This window comes from Pipistrellus kuhlii, unplaced genomic scaffold (assembly GCF_014108245.1).
Source record: "Pipistrellus kuhlii isolate mPipKuh1 unplaced genomic scaffold, mPipKuh1.p scaffold_m20_p_19, whole genome shotgun sequence".
In the NCBI taxonomy this organism is placed as follows: domain Eukaryota; kingdom Metazoa; phylum Chordata; class Mammalia; order Chiroptera; family Vespertilionidae; genus Pipistrellus; species Pipistrellus kuhlii.
This window is the reverse complement of record NW_023425504.1, coordinates 8913515-8932249: the sequence shown is the minus strand read 5'-3', so window position 1 is coordinate 8932249 and position 18735 is coordinate 8913515. Positions and strand designations below refer to the sequence as shown.

General features: G+C 37.3%; 1 protein-coding gene across 1 annotated transcript in view; it reads left to right on the top strand.

The window, feature by feature from the left end:
- LOC118722022 overlaps window positions 1-11971 on the top strand; it is a 50614-nt gene extending 38643 nt beyond the window's left edge. The window contains 3 exon segments of the mRNA XM_045583449.1: window positions 3303-3385; window positions 3507-3561; window positions 11855-11971. Coding sequence (XP_045439405.1) covers window positions 3303-3385; window positions 3507-3561; window positions 11855-11971 — 255 coding nt within the window.
- Window positions 11972-18735: the final 6764 nt, after the last annotated feature.

The window sequence follows — 18735 nt, the reverse complement described above, 5'->3', positions numbered from 1 at the left end:
TCGGCCCTGGCCGCTCCCAGCCTGGGAACTGGTGCTCCGGGCCTGGCCGCACCAGACCCGGCTGCTCTGGGCCCGGCTGCCCCGGGCCCGGCTGCTCCGAGTCTGGCTGCTCCCAGCCTGGATGCTCTGGGCTTGGCTACTGCTATTCTGGACCTGGCTGCTCCCAACCCGGCTGCTCTGGGCCCGGCTTCTCCGGGTCCGGCCACTCCAGGTCTGGGTATTCCTGGACTGGCCTCCCTGGGCTTGGCTGCCTCCGCCTCAGGCCTGGCTGCCACTGCTCCAGGTCTGGCTGCTCCAGTGCTGGCTGTTGTTGCTCTGGTTCTGGCTGCTGCTGCTCTGGGGCCTGGCCGTTGCTGCTCCAGGCCCGGTTGCCATTGCTTTGTGCCTGGGCACTCTAGGCCTGGCCGCCGCTGTTCCAACATTCTGTCCTTTTCTTTTTAAACGCATTTATGTTGCAATGTTGGCTGGTGAGTTGAGTTCTGACTTAGTCATTGATTTTTCAAGATCTTCTTTGTATTCTTTCTTAAGTAATTTTACTATCTTTTGCTCTCACTTGATTTCTTCACATTGAGAACTTTGGTTTCTTCCTCCTTGTCCTGGGAGCTCAGCAGGTTGGCCTGTGGCACCCCTTTGTTCTCCACGGGCTCCCGCGCTGCTCCAGCCTGTTGCCGCGGTCGGCGCCGCCCAGGAAGCAGCCCCCGGCCTTGGCTCCGTTGCCCGCTCTCAGAGGTCGCTGGCTCAGGGGCACCCCCCCCCCAGGGGCCCCGTTGCCCGGCTCCCTGCCGGCGCCCGGCTGGCTGGTGTCCGGCAGGGGCTCCTGCTCCCTGTCGCATTCCTCCAGTCTGGAGCTTTTTTTTTTCTCCTTCCTGCTAGGAGAGTCTAGGATCAGAGTCAACAGACTGTCCTCTGCGCGCAGTGCGCGCGACTCTGGGGGCTCTGCTTTTCGCCACTCCCCTGGGATTCCGCCTCACAGCCCCTTCTCCCCCTGCCCAAGCCTGGGTCCCCAGGGTCTGGTCCAGGACTGGGGTTCAGAGCAGTCCGGACTGAGGCTCAGCGCCGCCGGAGGTTTTGTTTCTTCACGCTAGGGTAATCCAGCATCAAAATCAACATTCAGTCCTCTGCGCACAATGTGCGCACGACTCCGGGGGCCCTGCTTTTCCCTGCTCGCTTGGGATTCCACCTCACAGCCCCGTCTCCCCGGCCAGAGCCTGGGTCCCCAGGGTCTGGCTCATAACTGGGGGTCAGCGCTGCCGGTTCTGGGGTTTAGCCCAGGCTGGGGGTTTTATTTCCTTCCTGCTAGGGAATGCCAGGCAGCACCCAGCCCTCTCCTCCTCTCCGGCTGCCACCTCTCCGCACACGTGCGTGCGAGCGTGCAGCATGTCTTCGTACCTTAGGCTTTTTTTCAGCTCCTCTGATTTTCCTTCTGGTTTTCTCTTTCCTTCTTGTTGTAGAATTTTCAGTCAGTTGACTACCTATAGCTCTGGGCGATGTCCACTTTACATTTTAGTTGTATTCCATTGAAATTGTTGTGTGCTGCTGGGGTTAGGTGTTTACCCGAGCAGCCATCTTGGATCCTCCCTTATATCCTATATTCTATTTTACTTTCTGTCTCTATGAGTTTGATTATACTAAGTACCTCTTATAAGTGGGATCATACAATACTTTTTCTTTTGTGTTTGGCTTATTTCAGTTAGCATAGTGTTTTCTAGTTTTCTTTATTTGAGACACTATTTTCTTCTTATTATTAAACAATTCTGCCTCTATTGGTCTTCCTGTCTTACTTGTTCTTTTTACTTAATTTTTTTTCTTTCATATATATATTTTGAGTTAATTTTTGTATGTGGTGTAGGGAAAACATTCAATTTTATTGTTTTGTACGTGCATGTTCAGTGTTCCAAGTACCATTTGTAGAAAAGATCATCCTTTCCCCATTAAATGGTTTTCCATCCTTCTCTAAAATCAATATACCATATATGTCAGGGTTTATTTCTGTTCCATAAAGTCTGTTCTTATGCCAGTCCCACACTGTTTTTGGTTACTGTAGACTTGTAGTAAGTTTTGAAATTGGGAACTGGAAATCTTTTAAGTTTATTCTTCATTTTTACAATTGTTTTGAATATTTGGGGCCCCTTAAGATTCCATGTGAATTTTAGGATAGGTATTTCTGCAAAAGAAGGCCATTAATGCCGAAACCGGTTTGGCTCAGTGGACAGAGTGTTGGCCTGCGGACTGAAGGGTCCCAGGTTTGATTCCAGTCAAGGGCATGTACCTTGATTGTGGGCACATCCCCAGTGGGGGGAATGCAAGAGGCAGCTGATCGATGTTTCTCTCTCATCAATGTTTCTAACTCTCTATCCCTCTCCCTTCCTCTCTGTAAAAAAATCAATAAAATATATATATTTTTTTTAAAAGAATGCCATTCATTTTTGATAGAGGGTTGCATAGCATCTGTAGATCATTTTGAATAGCATTCCCTTCTTAACAGTATTGTGTCTTCACATCTACCAACACAGGATGACTTTCCATATGTGGGTTATTTTTTAAAATAACTGTGAAAATGATACTTGCATATTATACAAAGACAGAAAATATGGTAAAGTACAAAGAAAGGAAGAACAAAGTACCCAAACCTCACTACTCATTGATAAATATTGTTAAATTTTTGGTGAACATCCTTCTGAACACCTCTTATTTAAAATTTTACATAAATAGAATCCATTTTTCTTACTTAACATATAATACGTATTTTTCAATGTGAATGACTAGATTTAAATCATGCTTAAGTGCACCCTTACAGACAGAAATTTAGTATGTTTTGGGCTCTGAGTAGTATTAATATCATAGTATTAATATTGGGAAAATAGTATAATATTGATGTTTTCTATTTTTTCTTTTGAATGAATAAGGGTACAAAGTTTTTCTCATAATCAATCAATTTTTGCTTATCTGATGTACTATAATGAGTAAGTGATAGATCTTTTTAAAAATATATTTTATTGATTTTTTTACAGAGAGGAAGGGAGAGATATAGAGAGCTAGAAACATCGATGAGAGAGAGACATCGACCAGCTGCCTCTTGCACACCCCCTATTGGGAATGTGCCTGCAACCAATGTACATGTCCTTGACCGGAATCAAACCTGGGACCCTTCAGTTCACAGACCGACGCTCTACCCACTAGCAAACCGGATCTTTTTAGTATGTTAGGTGCAACAATGAAAGGTAGAGAACCAGAAAATTTTTTTAGAGGTTCATTTGACCATTCAATAGCCCATTGAAAGAAATCACTTTGTAAAACCATAGGAACTATATTCAGTTTATTCTCATATTCCTGCCTTTCAGGAAGAAGGTATGGATTTAATAACTAAAGAAGCAAAAAATGAATGGTGAGTATTGTACTTTGAGTTACTATTCTGATCATTTGTATATTCAGTTACATATTTTCTTTTAGATAGGCTAACTGCAGTACTGATGTTTTGTGTGTGTGAGTGTGTTTTTCTTTTGTAGGGAGATACAAACTACAATACAAATACATCAGTCTTGGGAAGAAAATTTGAAATTGGTATGATATTAATACTTTAATTTCATAGAAAATGTTTATTGATTTCAATGTTGGTGCTGCCTAGATTTTCTGTAATTTCTAGAAATTGAAGCTCTCATTGGAAACTAAAATTATATATGCTGTATAAATTTTTGTTGTTGTTAACCCTCACATGAGGAAATTAGGATATTTTCCCATTGATTTTTAGAGAGAGTGGAAGAGAGGAAGGCAGGGGAAGAGAGAGAGAGAGAGAGACATTGACATGAAAGAGACATATCGATTTGTTGACTCTTGCATGCACCCAGACCTGGGACATAATCAAACCTGAAACCCAGGTACATGCCCTTGAATGGGAATCAAACCCACGACCTTCTGTGGGTGGGCTGATGCTCTAACCACTAAGCACACCAGCCAGGGCTGTATAAATAATGTTTATTGCTTTTAAGAAAGAGTTTATGATTTACCCATATAAATAAATAACATTGTTTGAAAGTGGGGTTCAAAGTAAATACTTGTCTGATACAAAACCATAATATTTGTGGATCAGCTTCCTCTCTATCCTAGTGGGTCTTTAAAAAGTTCATTTGTACTAATTAAATTGCTCAGATGACAAAACAATAAATTATTTCACTCACTTTTATATAAGTTATTAACTATATATTAGAGTTTTAATCCATAGACCTTGGATTTATTAATGTTTTCAATTGTAGGAAAATAGCCACATTTTTATGCCTGTAACATATATATTCCCGCTAATATTTTAACATTCAATTTTACCTTAAATGTATTTGGAATTTAGTTACATTACCTGCTAACATTTGTTAATATCTCTGTATATATTATGATTACTTAGTTGGGGTAGTTGAATGATGTTTAGGGTTGCTTTCCAGGGAAATCTCAAATTATTGCAGAATAAGAATTAGCTCAAATTTTATTAGAGGAGTTTGTGATTAGATGTCAATTTCCAGATTTGAGAATTATTAGAGAAGGAAAGGGGTCATCAGCAGAAGCAGTGACATCTTATTTTTCTTTGAGCTTGGAGTGCCTTAGATGAGCATCTATCCCTTATTCAGTAGTCCTGAAGAAAGAGTAAGGATCCCTGGAGCCTGTCACTTTTCAAAATTTGGTGCTAATACAAGTTATAGATGCATTGATTTCCCTTTACTGATTCAATTCTGATCACTTTAGTTGTTGGTATGAGTGAATCTGTGAGTGTATTAGGAGGAGAAAAGGAACATGTAATATAACTTGTGGCCTGGAAAAGAAAAGAGCACATTTTTAAAAGTTATAACTTTATTGATTTTAGAGAGAAAGGGAGAGGGAAAGAGAGATAGAAACATCAATGATGAGAGAGAATCATTGATTGGCTTCCTCCTGCATGCTGCACACTGGGGACTGAGCCTGCAACCAGGCATGTGCCTTGACTGGGAATTGAACTGTGACGTCCTGGTTCATAAGTTGACACTAAATCACTGAGCCACACCGCTGGGCATGAAAAGAGGACATTTTAAAATTCAGAATTATGTGGTGCTGACTTTTGTCTACATAAAAATCTATAAACATATTAATAGCTATAGTTATTTTTGTTCTCCCATTTGTGTATTAGTTCTAACCATTTTTTTTACTCCTTCCTAGATATACTATTGTAGTTTTCAATAATAAAGCATAGGTCAAACCCAAAGAGCAAAAAAATTTTAATTTAGTATTTGTGGGTATATTGCTCAAAATTGAGAACTCACATTCTTGGTCTTTTTGGGCACTAGGGAAGCCCTCAACTACCATGTGGCTCTCTTTCACAAAAGACAAATGGTATCTTTGTTTATTGTGAGTCTTGGATTCCATGCTTGCTTTAGGATGGTAAGAGCTGTACATCATGGTACGACCACTGACTCAGTAAGAATTTCCTTCCTTAGGCAAAAGCTTATTTCCCTAATTATTTGATAGGTAAGCAATTGGTGCTACAATTGTACACTGTTTTCTGTTTACACAGAGTGACAACAATTTAAAGTAACCATGTTCCCTAAATTGTATTGATTTAATTCCAGTATCCTCAGCAGCTTCTCCCACCAGGGATATTGGGAAAGTAAGAGAAAAGTTACTAAAAGTCTATGTCCCTTGAAATGTTTATGAAACATTAATGATTCTCCATTCAAATCTTTTAGGAGATATGTGTTGTTATAATATATTTTATTCTCAATGATAGCTTTTCCTTTCTTTTCATTTCCGAAACTATTATTTACATGTAACAAAAGTCACCAACTTTCAAGTATACAATATGATTAATTTGGTAATTGTGTGCAATACTGTAACCATGATCAAGATACAGAACAGTTCCCATACTCTAAACAATTTCCTCATAATCTTTTGCACTTGATCTCCTTTTCCTTCCTACCCCTGCTCACTCTAGGAAACCACTAATCTGTTTCTGAGAAAAGTGGTAGGGTTTTTTTGTTTGTTTGTTTGTTTGTTTGTGTTTTAATTTTATTGAAATTATTGGGTGACATTGGTTAATAAAATTATATAGGATTAGATGTACAATTCTACAATATTTCATTTGTATATTGTATTGTGTGTTCACTACTCCAAGTCAATTCTCCTTCCATCACCATTTATCCCCCCTTTACCTTCTTTAATCTTCCCCCACCCCCTTTCTCTCTGGTAATACCATACTTTGTGAGTTTTGGAGGGTTTTTTTTTTATTTGTTTGTTTTATTTTGTTTTGTTTTGCTTAGTTCCTTCACCATTTACCCAGCCCTGCAACCCCCATCCCTTCTGACAGCTGCTAGTCTATACTTTGTATCTATCCGTCTGTTTTTGTTTTTGTAATTTTTTATATTCTCATTTATTTTTATTTTTGGCAGTTTTATAATTTCACATGAGTTTGTTTTGTTTGTTAATCTAGTTCATTAGATTCCACATATAAGTGAAATCATTGAAATAAGCCACTCAGAGAAAGAAAAGTGGCAGCTTTAAAACCTCTTTTCAATTTGGTTTCAGAAGTGCTTTTCTCCATTATTACTAACTTAAGGGAATTTCACCAATTTGATTGCAAGCCCTATTCCCAGTCTTACACAACAATTTGCAATGTAAGTTCAAATGAAAATACCAAATTGCTTATAAAATAAGAATTTTAGAAATATAAAATAAATTATATGCCCTAACTTGTATGGCTCAGTATATAGAGCATCAGCCTTCGGACTGAGGGGTCCTGGGTTCGATTCCGGTCAAGGGCATGTACCTTGGTTGGGGACACATCCCCAGTAAGGGGTGTGCAGGAGTCAGCTGATTGATGTTTCTAACTCTATCCGTCTCCCTTCCTCTCTGTAAAAAATCAATAAAATATATTTTAAAAAGAAAAGAAATTATAGCTCCAGGTTCTGTGACAAAGAAATGTCTTTTTAGCTACATTAAAATGTAATTGCTTGGGGTTTATAATTTTGTATATTGAAAAGAATCAAATAACTGAGAATATGTGAACATAATGAATCAGTAATTCATTAATCTTGTTTGAAAATAATCTTCTGATGAGCAAGCTTGTTGATAAGGATCAGAGCTAATTCTCAACTTTAAACAACTGTATCTGCTAATTTACCCGTGATTCTTACTTGATTCAAGGCAAGTCAAGGCCAGGACTGCAGATCATTCCAGCTCTTTCCCCAACAATTTAGGAAAATCCTGAATCCCTATAAATTAGAAGAGAATTTTCTGTCCTTTGGCATTTCTATTTTTACCTAGATTTAGAGAAAAGCAGTAAAATGATGTGATGTAAGGTACTATACAGTCTCCTTTTAAAGTCTATGTTCTAAGGTCTGTTATAATGAAATAGTCATAGATAGCTGATTTTGTTCTAAAATTTCCTTGTAATGATTGTGATCATTTTATTTTAGAAGAAGTCAAAGTTCTACCAACATGATTAGACCAAATATCCCCAGATCATTATCTATCAGCAGAAATAAATATAGCTTTGAATTATTCTTATTAAATATTTTATAAAATCAAGTGTTATACAAAATTTTGTCTTAAATGATTTATTTATAATATGTTTGATAAGTTACTAGATAACATTTATTTTACTGAAATGAAACTATATGTAAAGGTATTTTGAAAGCTATAAAGTACCATATAACTGTAAATTGAGAAAATTAATTCCCATTTAGTCAATGGTTATGATTTTTATGATGTGAGTAGAATTCACCAAGCTAGCTGCCATAAATGCTTTCTGGAAAAAAAAAAAGGTAGGAAATGAACAAATGAACAAATAAATAGAGTAAATCAGTCATCAACTATTCTGCTGAATGTCAACCCCTACCTTACCTCGCCACCACATATACATGTTGATATCATATGAACAAGTGACAGAAATTAGATACACTTAGAACACCAACATATATGTTAAAGTTCAATGTTTTACTTCTTTATGAGAGCTATTTTTGTTTAAATATATGGAAAATGACCCACCTACTCAGGAACAAAATGGCAATAAAAAACTGAATTTATTTTAATTCCTATAATCCTAGATCCCTGATCTAAACTTTGCTTCACTAAGCTATGTTCTTCCTATTTTGTTAACACCACTACCGGATTATAGGCTTAGTATCAACTTTAAATGTGATAGGAAGGGAAAATGATAAAGGAGATAAAACTTTTAAAATGTGTATTTGCAAAAAAAATTCATTAAGATGGGAAAGAAGAAGTAGTAGTAGGAGACAGGAAAGGAGAAGAGTAAAACTATATGGAAAGAAATTGAAATGTACTTCAATGTTCATTGTATTTTGGATTAATTCATGGCAGTCTTCCTACCATTATACCTAGCTCAGCATGTATTTATTATATTCTAAGACTAAGACTAGATCAATTCTGGAAAATACTCTTTTCCAAAGTAAAGGCATTGTGTTATGAAGATGGCTCAATGACCTAGCTTAGGGGTCTTTTGCCGGTTCTATGAAGTTTGGGCTAGTGTTGAAAAAAAAAACAAAAACATTCAAGTATATTAACAGTTAAATAGCTATTAGGGAGTTGGGATTATTTGAGTATTTTTTTTAAAAAAAAAGCTTAAGTCAAAAACAGTTTTACTAAATTAAATTAATTCTCCTTTAATCATTTACTCATACAATGTTTTATTACATTGAAACTCCCTGGCATTTACTTAGAATTTATGATTTAAAATTGTTTTTATATTGCAGTTTTGGCATAATAGACTCGATTTTGGCTCAGTACATTGGTGGGCATGGCATGTCACTTGCAAGCTTCTTGTTCCTGGTTTTCAGCTGCTCTGAAAGATGACTGCCTCGTTTATTCAAGTTGTCCCTAAGATTTCCAAAGCAAGTTCTATATATACCTCATGGCCTATATTTAAAGTCATACCCTCCTAAACATAACTTATACTAATATGTTACAAATCCATCTGATCTTTCAGATGCAGTAACAAATTAAGCAGATAAAGGTTAGAGTCTCCAAGCATATGAAGGCATACTCTGTGAAAACAAGCAGCAATTTCTTCCATTGGGAATTAGCAAGAGAAAATAAAGCTTCAAGTGGGAGTTCTGAGAAAAATGCAGAAATTGGGCAGCTATAATATTGTTGTATAAGTAATAATGGTTTTAGCAAATAAATTTTTAATTATTTTATTTGATGAACTTGTTTTAATTTGTCTCATCTTTAATATAAACCAAAAATAAGAGATGAGTCATTTTTCCCTAATGGTGTCAGTGTAATCTTACATGGGATAGGATAGCTTTTTGAGCTTTATGAACCATGATAATACTCCTAAGGAAGGTTTGGGGAAATTGTTTCTATGGGTATTTTTTAATGAGTAGAGGCATTCGTGTTTTAGCATTTAAATATATTCCACCCTAGAAGTTACAGACTTGGACATCAGTTTTTCTCATAGCCAGATATGGTTATCACATGGAATGTGTAACAATGTACATTATTTTAACATTTATTTCAAGGTGCAGGTTATAGTAGTGCAGTTTTTGGAGATTAGATGTTTCTCCTTAATCTTTAAAAACATTTATTTTGTTCATTGTATGCTACAAAGAATTTATCATTTATATTTAGTTCATTGTGCATTATTAGCAAAATAAAGATAGCAATGACCTAATGGTTTAAAGTAAGAAATAAGATTAAATTATGAAACAGCCTTACTATATAGCTATATAAAGCCAGGCTTTGGAATTTAGTGAATACTATGATAAAATTACAATCATTAAAAATAAGAAGTAGATTACATATTGGTATTATATATAGTAAAAATCCAATTTAGTTTGAAAAAAAGTGTATGTACATACAAATATTCAGTAATTACTAGAAACTGGTCATCTCTGAAATGTTCTTTCTTTGTGTTTTCCCTGTATTTTATAAACTAACCAAATGATCAAGTTTTACTTATTTTTTAAAATATATTTTTATTGATCTCAGAGAGGAAAGGAGAGGGAGAGAGAAACATCAGTGATGAGAGAGAGTCATTGATTGGATGCCTCCTGCACTCCCCTCCCGGGATTGAGTCTGCAACCCAGGCATGTGCCTTTGACCTGAATCCAACCCGGAACCCTTCACTCTACAGGCCGATGTTCTATACACTGAGCCAAACTGGGTAGGACAAGTTTTACTTTTGCAATGAAAAACATAATAAACATATTAGATGAAATATATTTATACCTTGATCTTTTTTTTTTTTTTTTTTTGTCATAGGTGAAATGATATTTGAAGATCAGCCAAAGAGATTTTTCCAAGGCAAAAACCAATGTGGTTTATTCTGATACTACCCAGCTGTCTGATGTAAATGTGTGGTGAGTCTTTGTTATAAAAATATTTTTATTGATTTTAGAGAAGAAGGAAGAGGAAGAGAGAGAAACATCAATGATGAGAGAGAATCATTGATCAGCTGCCTCCTGCAGACCCCAAACTGGGGATCGAGCCCACATCTTGGGCATGTGCTCTGAACAGGAATTGACATCCTGGTTCATAGGTCAATGTTCAACCGCTGAGCCATGCTGAATGGGCGGTAGTGAGTACTTAACATGAGGTTTAAAATATTCAGTGATCATTTTCACTTAATTTTTAAGTCTATTTTAGCTATTGTATATATTCACAAGTATGGTATATTATTTTCTAAAATATATTTTATTGATTTTTACAGAGAGGAAGAGAGAGGGATAGACAGTTAGAAACATCGATCAGCTGCCTCTTGCACACCCCCTACTGGGGATGTGCCCGCAACCAAGGTACACGCCCTTGACTGGAATCAAACCTGGGACCCTTCAGTCCGCAGGCTGACACTCTATCCACTGAGCCAAACCGGTTAGGACACAAGTATGGTATATTATTAAATACTAGAGGCCTGGTGCAAGAAACTCGTGCCTGGGAAGGGGGTCCCCTCAACTTGGCCTGCACTCTCTCCAATCTGGGTCCCTCTGGACCTGTGGCTCATAACAACTCACCTGCCTGCGAGCCTGATCCTTCTAACTGCTCTCCCCTGCCTGCCTGATCGCCTCTAACCTCCTCTGCCTTTGCCCTGCCAGCATGGCTTTGTCGGAGAGGACGTCAGGAAGGACATCCGGAAGGTCATCCTGAAGATGTTCAGTCTAATTAGCATATTACCCTTTTATTAGTATAGATTTCTGGAAGTTATAAAATTAATATCCCAAAGAGATACCATTAACTTGAGTTCTCCTCCCTAGCATTTATGTGTTACATTAACCATGGGTATTAGATTAAGAGGTATTAGAGAAATACACAAAAATGCAAGATTGGAAAAAAGTAATCTTCTGCCCATCATTTCTACCTTGGATTTTTGTGTGTCTTGTTAGATGGAGGATATTATTGAAAAAGCATGTTTTAATAATCAAAAAGGGAAATTCAATGAATGGATTTTTATTTATTGTTACTATTGGTTTATTTTGCTGCTCTTATAAGTAGTGCCATTTTTTTTTTTTTTTTCTTCATATATTTTGCATTTATTTGTAGATAAGGTAGAGTACACAGAGGGCTTTTGAATTATTTTTGTTGTTGTTGTTCTTAATCCTCACCTGAGAATATTTTTCCATTAATTTTTTAAAGAGAGTGAAACGGATGGAGGGAAGGAGAGAGAGAGAAACATTGATGCGAGGGAGACACATCAATTGGTTGCCTCCTGCATGAGCCCCAAACAGAGCCAGGGACCAAACCTGCAACCCAGGTACATGACCGGGAATCAAACCCACGATGCTTCAATCCAAGGGTTGATGCTCTAATAATTTTGCAAAACTAGAAAGGCCTTGAATTCTTTTATCAATAAGTGGTATTTTCTTTTTCTAATCTATCATTTGTTCAGACAATTTTGATGGAAACAACAGCAATATAAGATCTCCTTGTATTTCACTGGCTAAAATCAGAACTGTCACAAATTCTCCTGTGTCACCTGCTGATTCTAGTTCTTTATATATTATAGTTGATAGTTGAACTTTCAACTAAGTGATTCACCCATCCCAAGACTTTCTCACCATTGGAGAAACACATGTGGGCATTCTCTTGCTGATGTACTGCATCTCTCCCCTCTCTCTCTCTCTCTCTCTCTCTCTCTCTCTCTCTCTCTCTCTCTCTCTCTCTCACACACACACACACACACACACACATAAGTTGAAGCAATAACATAATTGTATATATAATTTAGATTATTTCCTATTTATTTTTCTCTAAAATTCTGTGTATTTATAGAACTTGAATGTCTATGTCCTGTGTATGCCCTTAAAAGTAATGTAGTAATATTTTCAATGATATTTTTCAAATAAGGACTATGTTGAAGATACAGTTGCTAATATATAGAAGCATGCTGAACAATTGTTAAAAGCAATTGAGAGCTCTATTTATTTATGTGAATACATAAATAAAATTCTGTCTTGATGGAATATTAATGGTAAAATGATTTTTAAAGATTATATACTGAATGTCCATGTTACTTTTTAATATTTTCAGTAATTGCTAGTTTCCACTTGGTATGGAAAAATCAGCTATTACAAGATGTTTTTAAAACTAAGCTAGTTGTAGCATACTGATCCAAGGATTGCCTATTTTACACATGGATCCTTGGATATTTAATTTCTTAGGAAGCAATAATGGAAGCAAGATGAATAAAAGCTATATGTCATTTGACCCAGTAATCCCACTTCTAGAACCATATCCCAAGCAATCATAAATAATATATGTACCATTATTTCATAGCAGCTCAATTTACAATAGCTAACATTTGGAAGCAGCCTAATTGCCAATCAGCAGATGAATGGATTAAAAACTGTGGTACATCTACACAATGGAATACTATGCTTCTGTAAAAAAGAAAGAACTCTTACCATTTTCAACAGCATAGATGAACCTGAAGAGCATTATGCTAAGTGAAATAAGGCAGTTCGAGAAAGCTAAGTATCACATGATCTCACTCATTTGTGGAATATAATGAACAATATAAACTGATGAACAAAAATAGATACAGAAATTTAGAAGCATAGAACAGACCATCAAACCTCAGAGGGAAGGCAGGGTATTGGGGGAGGGAGGGTAAGAGATCAACCAAAGGGCTTGTATGCATATAAGCATAACCACTGGACACAGACAGTAGGAGGGTGAGGGCCTGTGCTGGATGGGGGATGGAAGTGGGTGGGGAGAAGTCAATGAGGAAAAAAGGAGACATCAACAATAAAGAATTTAAATTTTAAAAAGCTAATTGAGCCGAGACCGGTTTGGCTCAATGGATAGAGCGTCGGCTTGGGGACTGAAGGGTCCTGGGTTCGATTCCAGTCAAGGGCATGTACCTTGGTTGCGGGCATATCCCCAGTAGGGGGTGTGTAAGAGGCAGCTGATCGATGACTCTCTCTCATCGATGTTTCTGACTCTCTATCTCTCTCCCTTCCTCTCTGTACAAAATCAATAAAATATATTTAAATAAATAAATAAATAAATAAATAAATAAAATAAACTTACCAAGTTTACTAACAGCCAATCATTAAAATAAATAAATAAATAAATAAGTAATAAAAAGCTAATTGATAGGAAAAAATAATACGTAATTGAGGCTTCGTTCAATTTGCACTTTTACCTGATTATCCCTGATCAATTTTATATTCTAATTAAGTGTGAAAAAAAGACAATGTCAATAAATTGTGGTCTTTCAAATTTCTATAAATAATGTATTATTCATCGTCATGACTACTGATTTGATTAAATAGAGATTTAATATGTTAGGGCTCTTTTCTGCAAGAATTATGTTCTTTTAGTTGCTCCCTAAGGGCTATAAATATTTGTTAAGCCCCAATTTTCTAATCCAAAGTCTAAAGGTGTTTCTTTAAATAATACCATGTGTTAAAACATTTAAACCTAAAGTGTTTTAAGTAATTGAAGATAGTTTCAGCATTTTGAAAATAGAAATCTATCTTCATGAAATGAAGTTTAAATTTCCTCACTAACGAAATAGGAATGATTATTTAAAATATTTATAAAAGTTTTCCTTTATCATTGGAAATAATCAGCATGTTGGAAATTTGATGTAAGTATGCCCCATGCTGTGGCACCAACAAATTTTTTCACAATGGCCCTGATGGAATTGATTAGAATAGATATATATGTAGGGGGAAATTCTATTTACCTGTGAATAAGTGAATATTTATGAAATGACTGGGATCATGATGGTCTTCAATCCTGAAACTAGGATAGGATTCTACTTTGCTAAGGACAAGTGAACTATCACTATGGCCTTTTTTTTTTTTACCCAGCTTCTCTACTTGCCAGACCTTTAGTGGGTCAATTGTGAATATATAAGAGGACCCTCATGGAACAAGGTGTGATTGCTGTCATGTTCATTGCTGAAATTGTTGATCATTGACAGACAAAAAAGTACTCATACATTATTGGCACTTTAGAAAAAAAAATGTTTTGTAGTATGTTCAGGTACAAAGACTATGGATGGAGAAAGTGAACAATGCAGGTGAGACTACTACTCTGTTGTATAAGGAACTTTAATCAATAAATTTTGGTAAACTTGACTGTCTCAATATACTTATCTCAACTCCAACAATTTAACTTTATTCAGTTAATTTTAGTTGTACCCTAGGATGCCACACTCACTGTAATATGCTCAGAATCAAAGATTTTCCATTCTGCAGTCTTTTGAACTTATGTGTTAGGAGGATCCATTTCTTAAATGATTTTTCATTTATTGCTTTTCAGATCAATGCAAATATAATTTTTTCATGATATTTTGTGGTTGATTTTTCAAAATTATGGTAAGACTTATTTTGTTATCCTAAACATGCCAAGAGATTGTCATATCAGTTTTCCATAGTGAAGGACATATGTTAGTTTCCTGTGGCTTCTATAACAAAATACCACAAACAGCCTAAAACAAGCATATCAAACTCAAAGGCTAACATGGGCCAGATAAACAAGGTTTATGTGGGCCGCAAAAAAACAAAAGCTTCAATTTTCATAGAAACGTAGGTTTATTTCAACAGAGGCATGGTGAATACAAAGGGTTAAGATAAATGAGTAATTATTAATATAAAATAATATAACATATTAATAAAAATTAATATTTTTTCTTGAACATTAACTTTTCAAACACTGAATATCTGCACAAATTAGTAAGCATAATGCAAATAAAACTATTTTTTCTTGTTCTTCGAAAGTGAAATATTTCCTGTTGTGCACACCAAACAAGTTAGTCCAAGACTAATGACAGGGCAATTGGCTGCTAAAATATTCACTGCTAGTATTAGTGGAGAGAAATGATGCGCCTGCCCATAAGGCGTGTAAGGGAAATGAATACAACATGATTATGGTAATCAGTCATTATCGAATATTGTAGTTCATTATTAATAATCCTATATAATAAAAGCCTAATATGCAAATTGTCCTCTCAACTAGTTCAATCAGGACATTGACTGCTCGATATGATGTGCACTGACCACCAGGGGGCAGCATGGAACATGGCAGGTGTTGGCAATGCAGTGCTGGCAACAGGCGGCAGTGGAGACACTGCCAGCCCCGATGGGCCCTGACGAGAGCAGGACCATGGTGGGATGGTGGAGCAGGTGAGTGGGCAACACCAGGCCAAGGCAGGTGTGAGCAGGGCCCAATCCCCCACCTATTGCCCCACAGACTGCAACCAGTGGCAGGGAGAGATGGCACCACCTGGCTCCCAGGCACTGAGGCCCGATGACTCAGGTGGAGGGGGACACATGGGGGCCCAGGGACCCAGGTGCTACTTAGGGCCCACAGGTTAGCTGGGACCTGCCCTTCCACACCAGACAATCCCTGCTTCGATTGCTGGCCAGGACTAAGGACCACGCCCATGCATGAATTTCGTGCACCAGGCCTCTAGTTATGTATAACAGGATATTGTAAAAATTAAGTTATGAAATTTTTATCAAAATGTTTCTTACATACTATTATATTGGCTGGTGTGCAAAAAATATTCGTTGTGGGCTGTGAGTTGGACATGGTTGGCCTAAAACAATAGACATGGATTATCTCACAGTTCTTGAAATTCTAAAATTCCAAGATCAAATTTTCAGCAGAATTGGTTCCTTCAGGAGGCTCTGAGAGAGAATCTGTTAATGTCTCTCTCCTAGCTTCTGGTAGTTGCTGGAAATCCTTGCCTTACAGACATATCACTCCAATCTCTGTCTTCATCATGGGATTCTCCCTGTGTCCCTGTGTTATCATATGGCCTTAAAAAATATAATAGCTGACATTCAGTATTATATTAGTTTTAGCTATGCAGCATAATGCTTAGGCATTCATATAATGTACAAAGTGGTCTTCCCAATAAGCCTAGTATCTATCTGGCACCATACATAGTTATTACTATACTAGTAGCCCATCACGTGATATCGCGCATAGTAGGCTGCCCATTGCTTCCGCAGGAGCCAGAGGGAACCGCAGCGTGCTGCCCATGGGAGCCAGAAAGGAGCTGTACCACTTCTGTGGGAGCCGGAGGGACCCGTGCTGTTTCCGCGGGAGGCCGGAGGGACCCACGCTGCTTCCATGGGAGGCAGGCCCGCTGTCTCCTTTTGGTGCTTGTGCTCAGCTTCGGAGGTTGTGGGGCAGCCCCTGTCCCTGTTCGTGTCTGCTCCAGCTCTGGGGGGCTGGCCTGAGCCGGGCATGGTGGCTTGCCAGCCCCGTCTCTGTCTCTGTCTCCACTCTAGGCCTCACCTGTGCGCACAACCCCCTCCTGTATGGTCGTGACCCATTATGAAGTCCTGGCCTAATTTGCATATTTCCTCTTTATATAGATTATTGTCTATGTTCTCTGTGTTCCATTTTACATCCCCATGACTATTTTGTAATGTAATGGCCAATTTGTGCTTACTTCTTAATCCCTTCATCTTTTTCACCCAGCGCCCCCCATCTGGCAACCATCAGTTTTTTCTCTGTATCCATGAGTCTATTTCTGTTTTGTTTGTGCCATAGAAGTAGGAAAGGCAATATTAGTATAGGAATCACAAAATTTTTGAACATAGAGGAATTTAGAAGTCTTTTTTTTTTAACATGTTTGTACTGATTTTAGAGAGGAAGGGAGAGGGAGAAAGAGAGAGAAACATTGATCAGTTGCCTCTCTTATGCACCCTGACCAAGGATCAAACACACAACCTGGGTATGTGCCCTGACAAGGAACTGAACTGGCAAACTTTCTGTGCATGGAACGATGAAGCTCCAGCAACTAAGCCACACTGGCCAGGGTGGATTTTAATCTATTGTACTTCTCAATTCAAGAATCATTTTTGAGAATTCCAGACAGATTATCTTTTAGCCTTAGTTTGAAATCTTGTAGTAATAAACCAACTCCCTCACATGACAGTTAATTCTATTGCTGGACAATACCCTTTCACTCATACATGGAATCTAATGAACAAAATGAACTAATAAGCAAAATAGAGACAGACCCATAGATAGAGAGTAGGTTGATAGTTTTTTTTGGGGGGGAGGGTGTTGGGAGGCTGAGGGTGGTGGTGGAGGAATTGAGCCAATAAAAAGAGAAAAAAATCAAGGACAGGTACAACAGTGTGATGATTGTGGGGGTTGAGCTGGGGAAAGGTCAAGAAGGGTATAGGGGGGATAAATGGTGATGCAAGGAGACTTGACTTGGGGTGGTGAACACAAATATACAATTAGAATTGCATTGTGGAATTGTGCATCTGAAATTTGTATAATTTTGTTAACCAGTGTCACCTCATACAATTCAATAGAAGGGGGGGAAAGGAAGCTTACACATTAAAAAGGGATGTGGGGTTAGAACTTATATCAAAGTGGCCTGTTTTATTGGCTCTTCAGAATTAAATCAAATCAAATGAGCTATTAAAAGCCCACGAGTTAAGATTCTACTTCTTTATTAATCGCCATCCCTGCTCTTTGAATTATTAGTACTTCCACTACAGGATATATTTAATCTCATCTTCTAAATGAATTTTTAAAATTCACCTAGAAGCAACTATATATAAATATCCATGATGAAAATGCATGTATGGTACTTTAAATATCTATGGAGAAAACTAATTATAATTTGCCTGAAGTGTTTTTAAATATTTTAGAACATAAAAGTTGAGCTTGAAAAACATATCATATAGGTAGACTTCACTGTCAAATAATTGAAATTGTACATTTAGAAAAGGCCAAAGAACAGTAAGTACTCTGAAAAAAGATTGTTTTGTTTTCCGTAAAGTCCATATTTCACAGATTTCTTAAAATGTGGTTCTTAACGCAAGAATAAATAAGATTGATTTTTACAAATGTCTATAATGTATAGGTGGAGAGAATCATATATCATATAGGACTCTTGGAAACTGAAGAACTTTCTTTTTTTTTAATATATTTTTATTGATTTTTTTACAGAGAGAAAGGGAGAGAGATAGAGAGCTAGAAATGTCGATAAGAGAGAAACACAGACCAGCTGCCTCTTGCACACTCCCTACCAGGGATGTGCCCGCAACCAATGTACATGCCTCTGACCGGAATTGAACCTGGGACCTTTCAGTCCGCAGACCGATGCTCTACCACTGAGCCAAACCGGTTTCGGCTGAAGAACTTTCTGAACAGTGGAAACTTGCTCAACTTTCTTAACAGTGGGAGACTTAATGACTATGTTCTATCAAAGTAAATGCATCAAATAAATATAGTTATTAACTAAATCCTATAAATTGAACAATAACATAGATATATGAAATT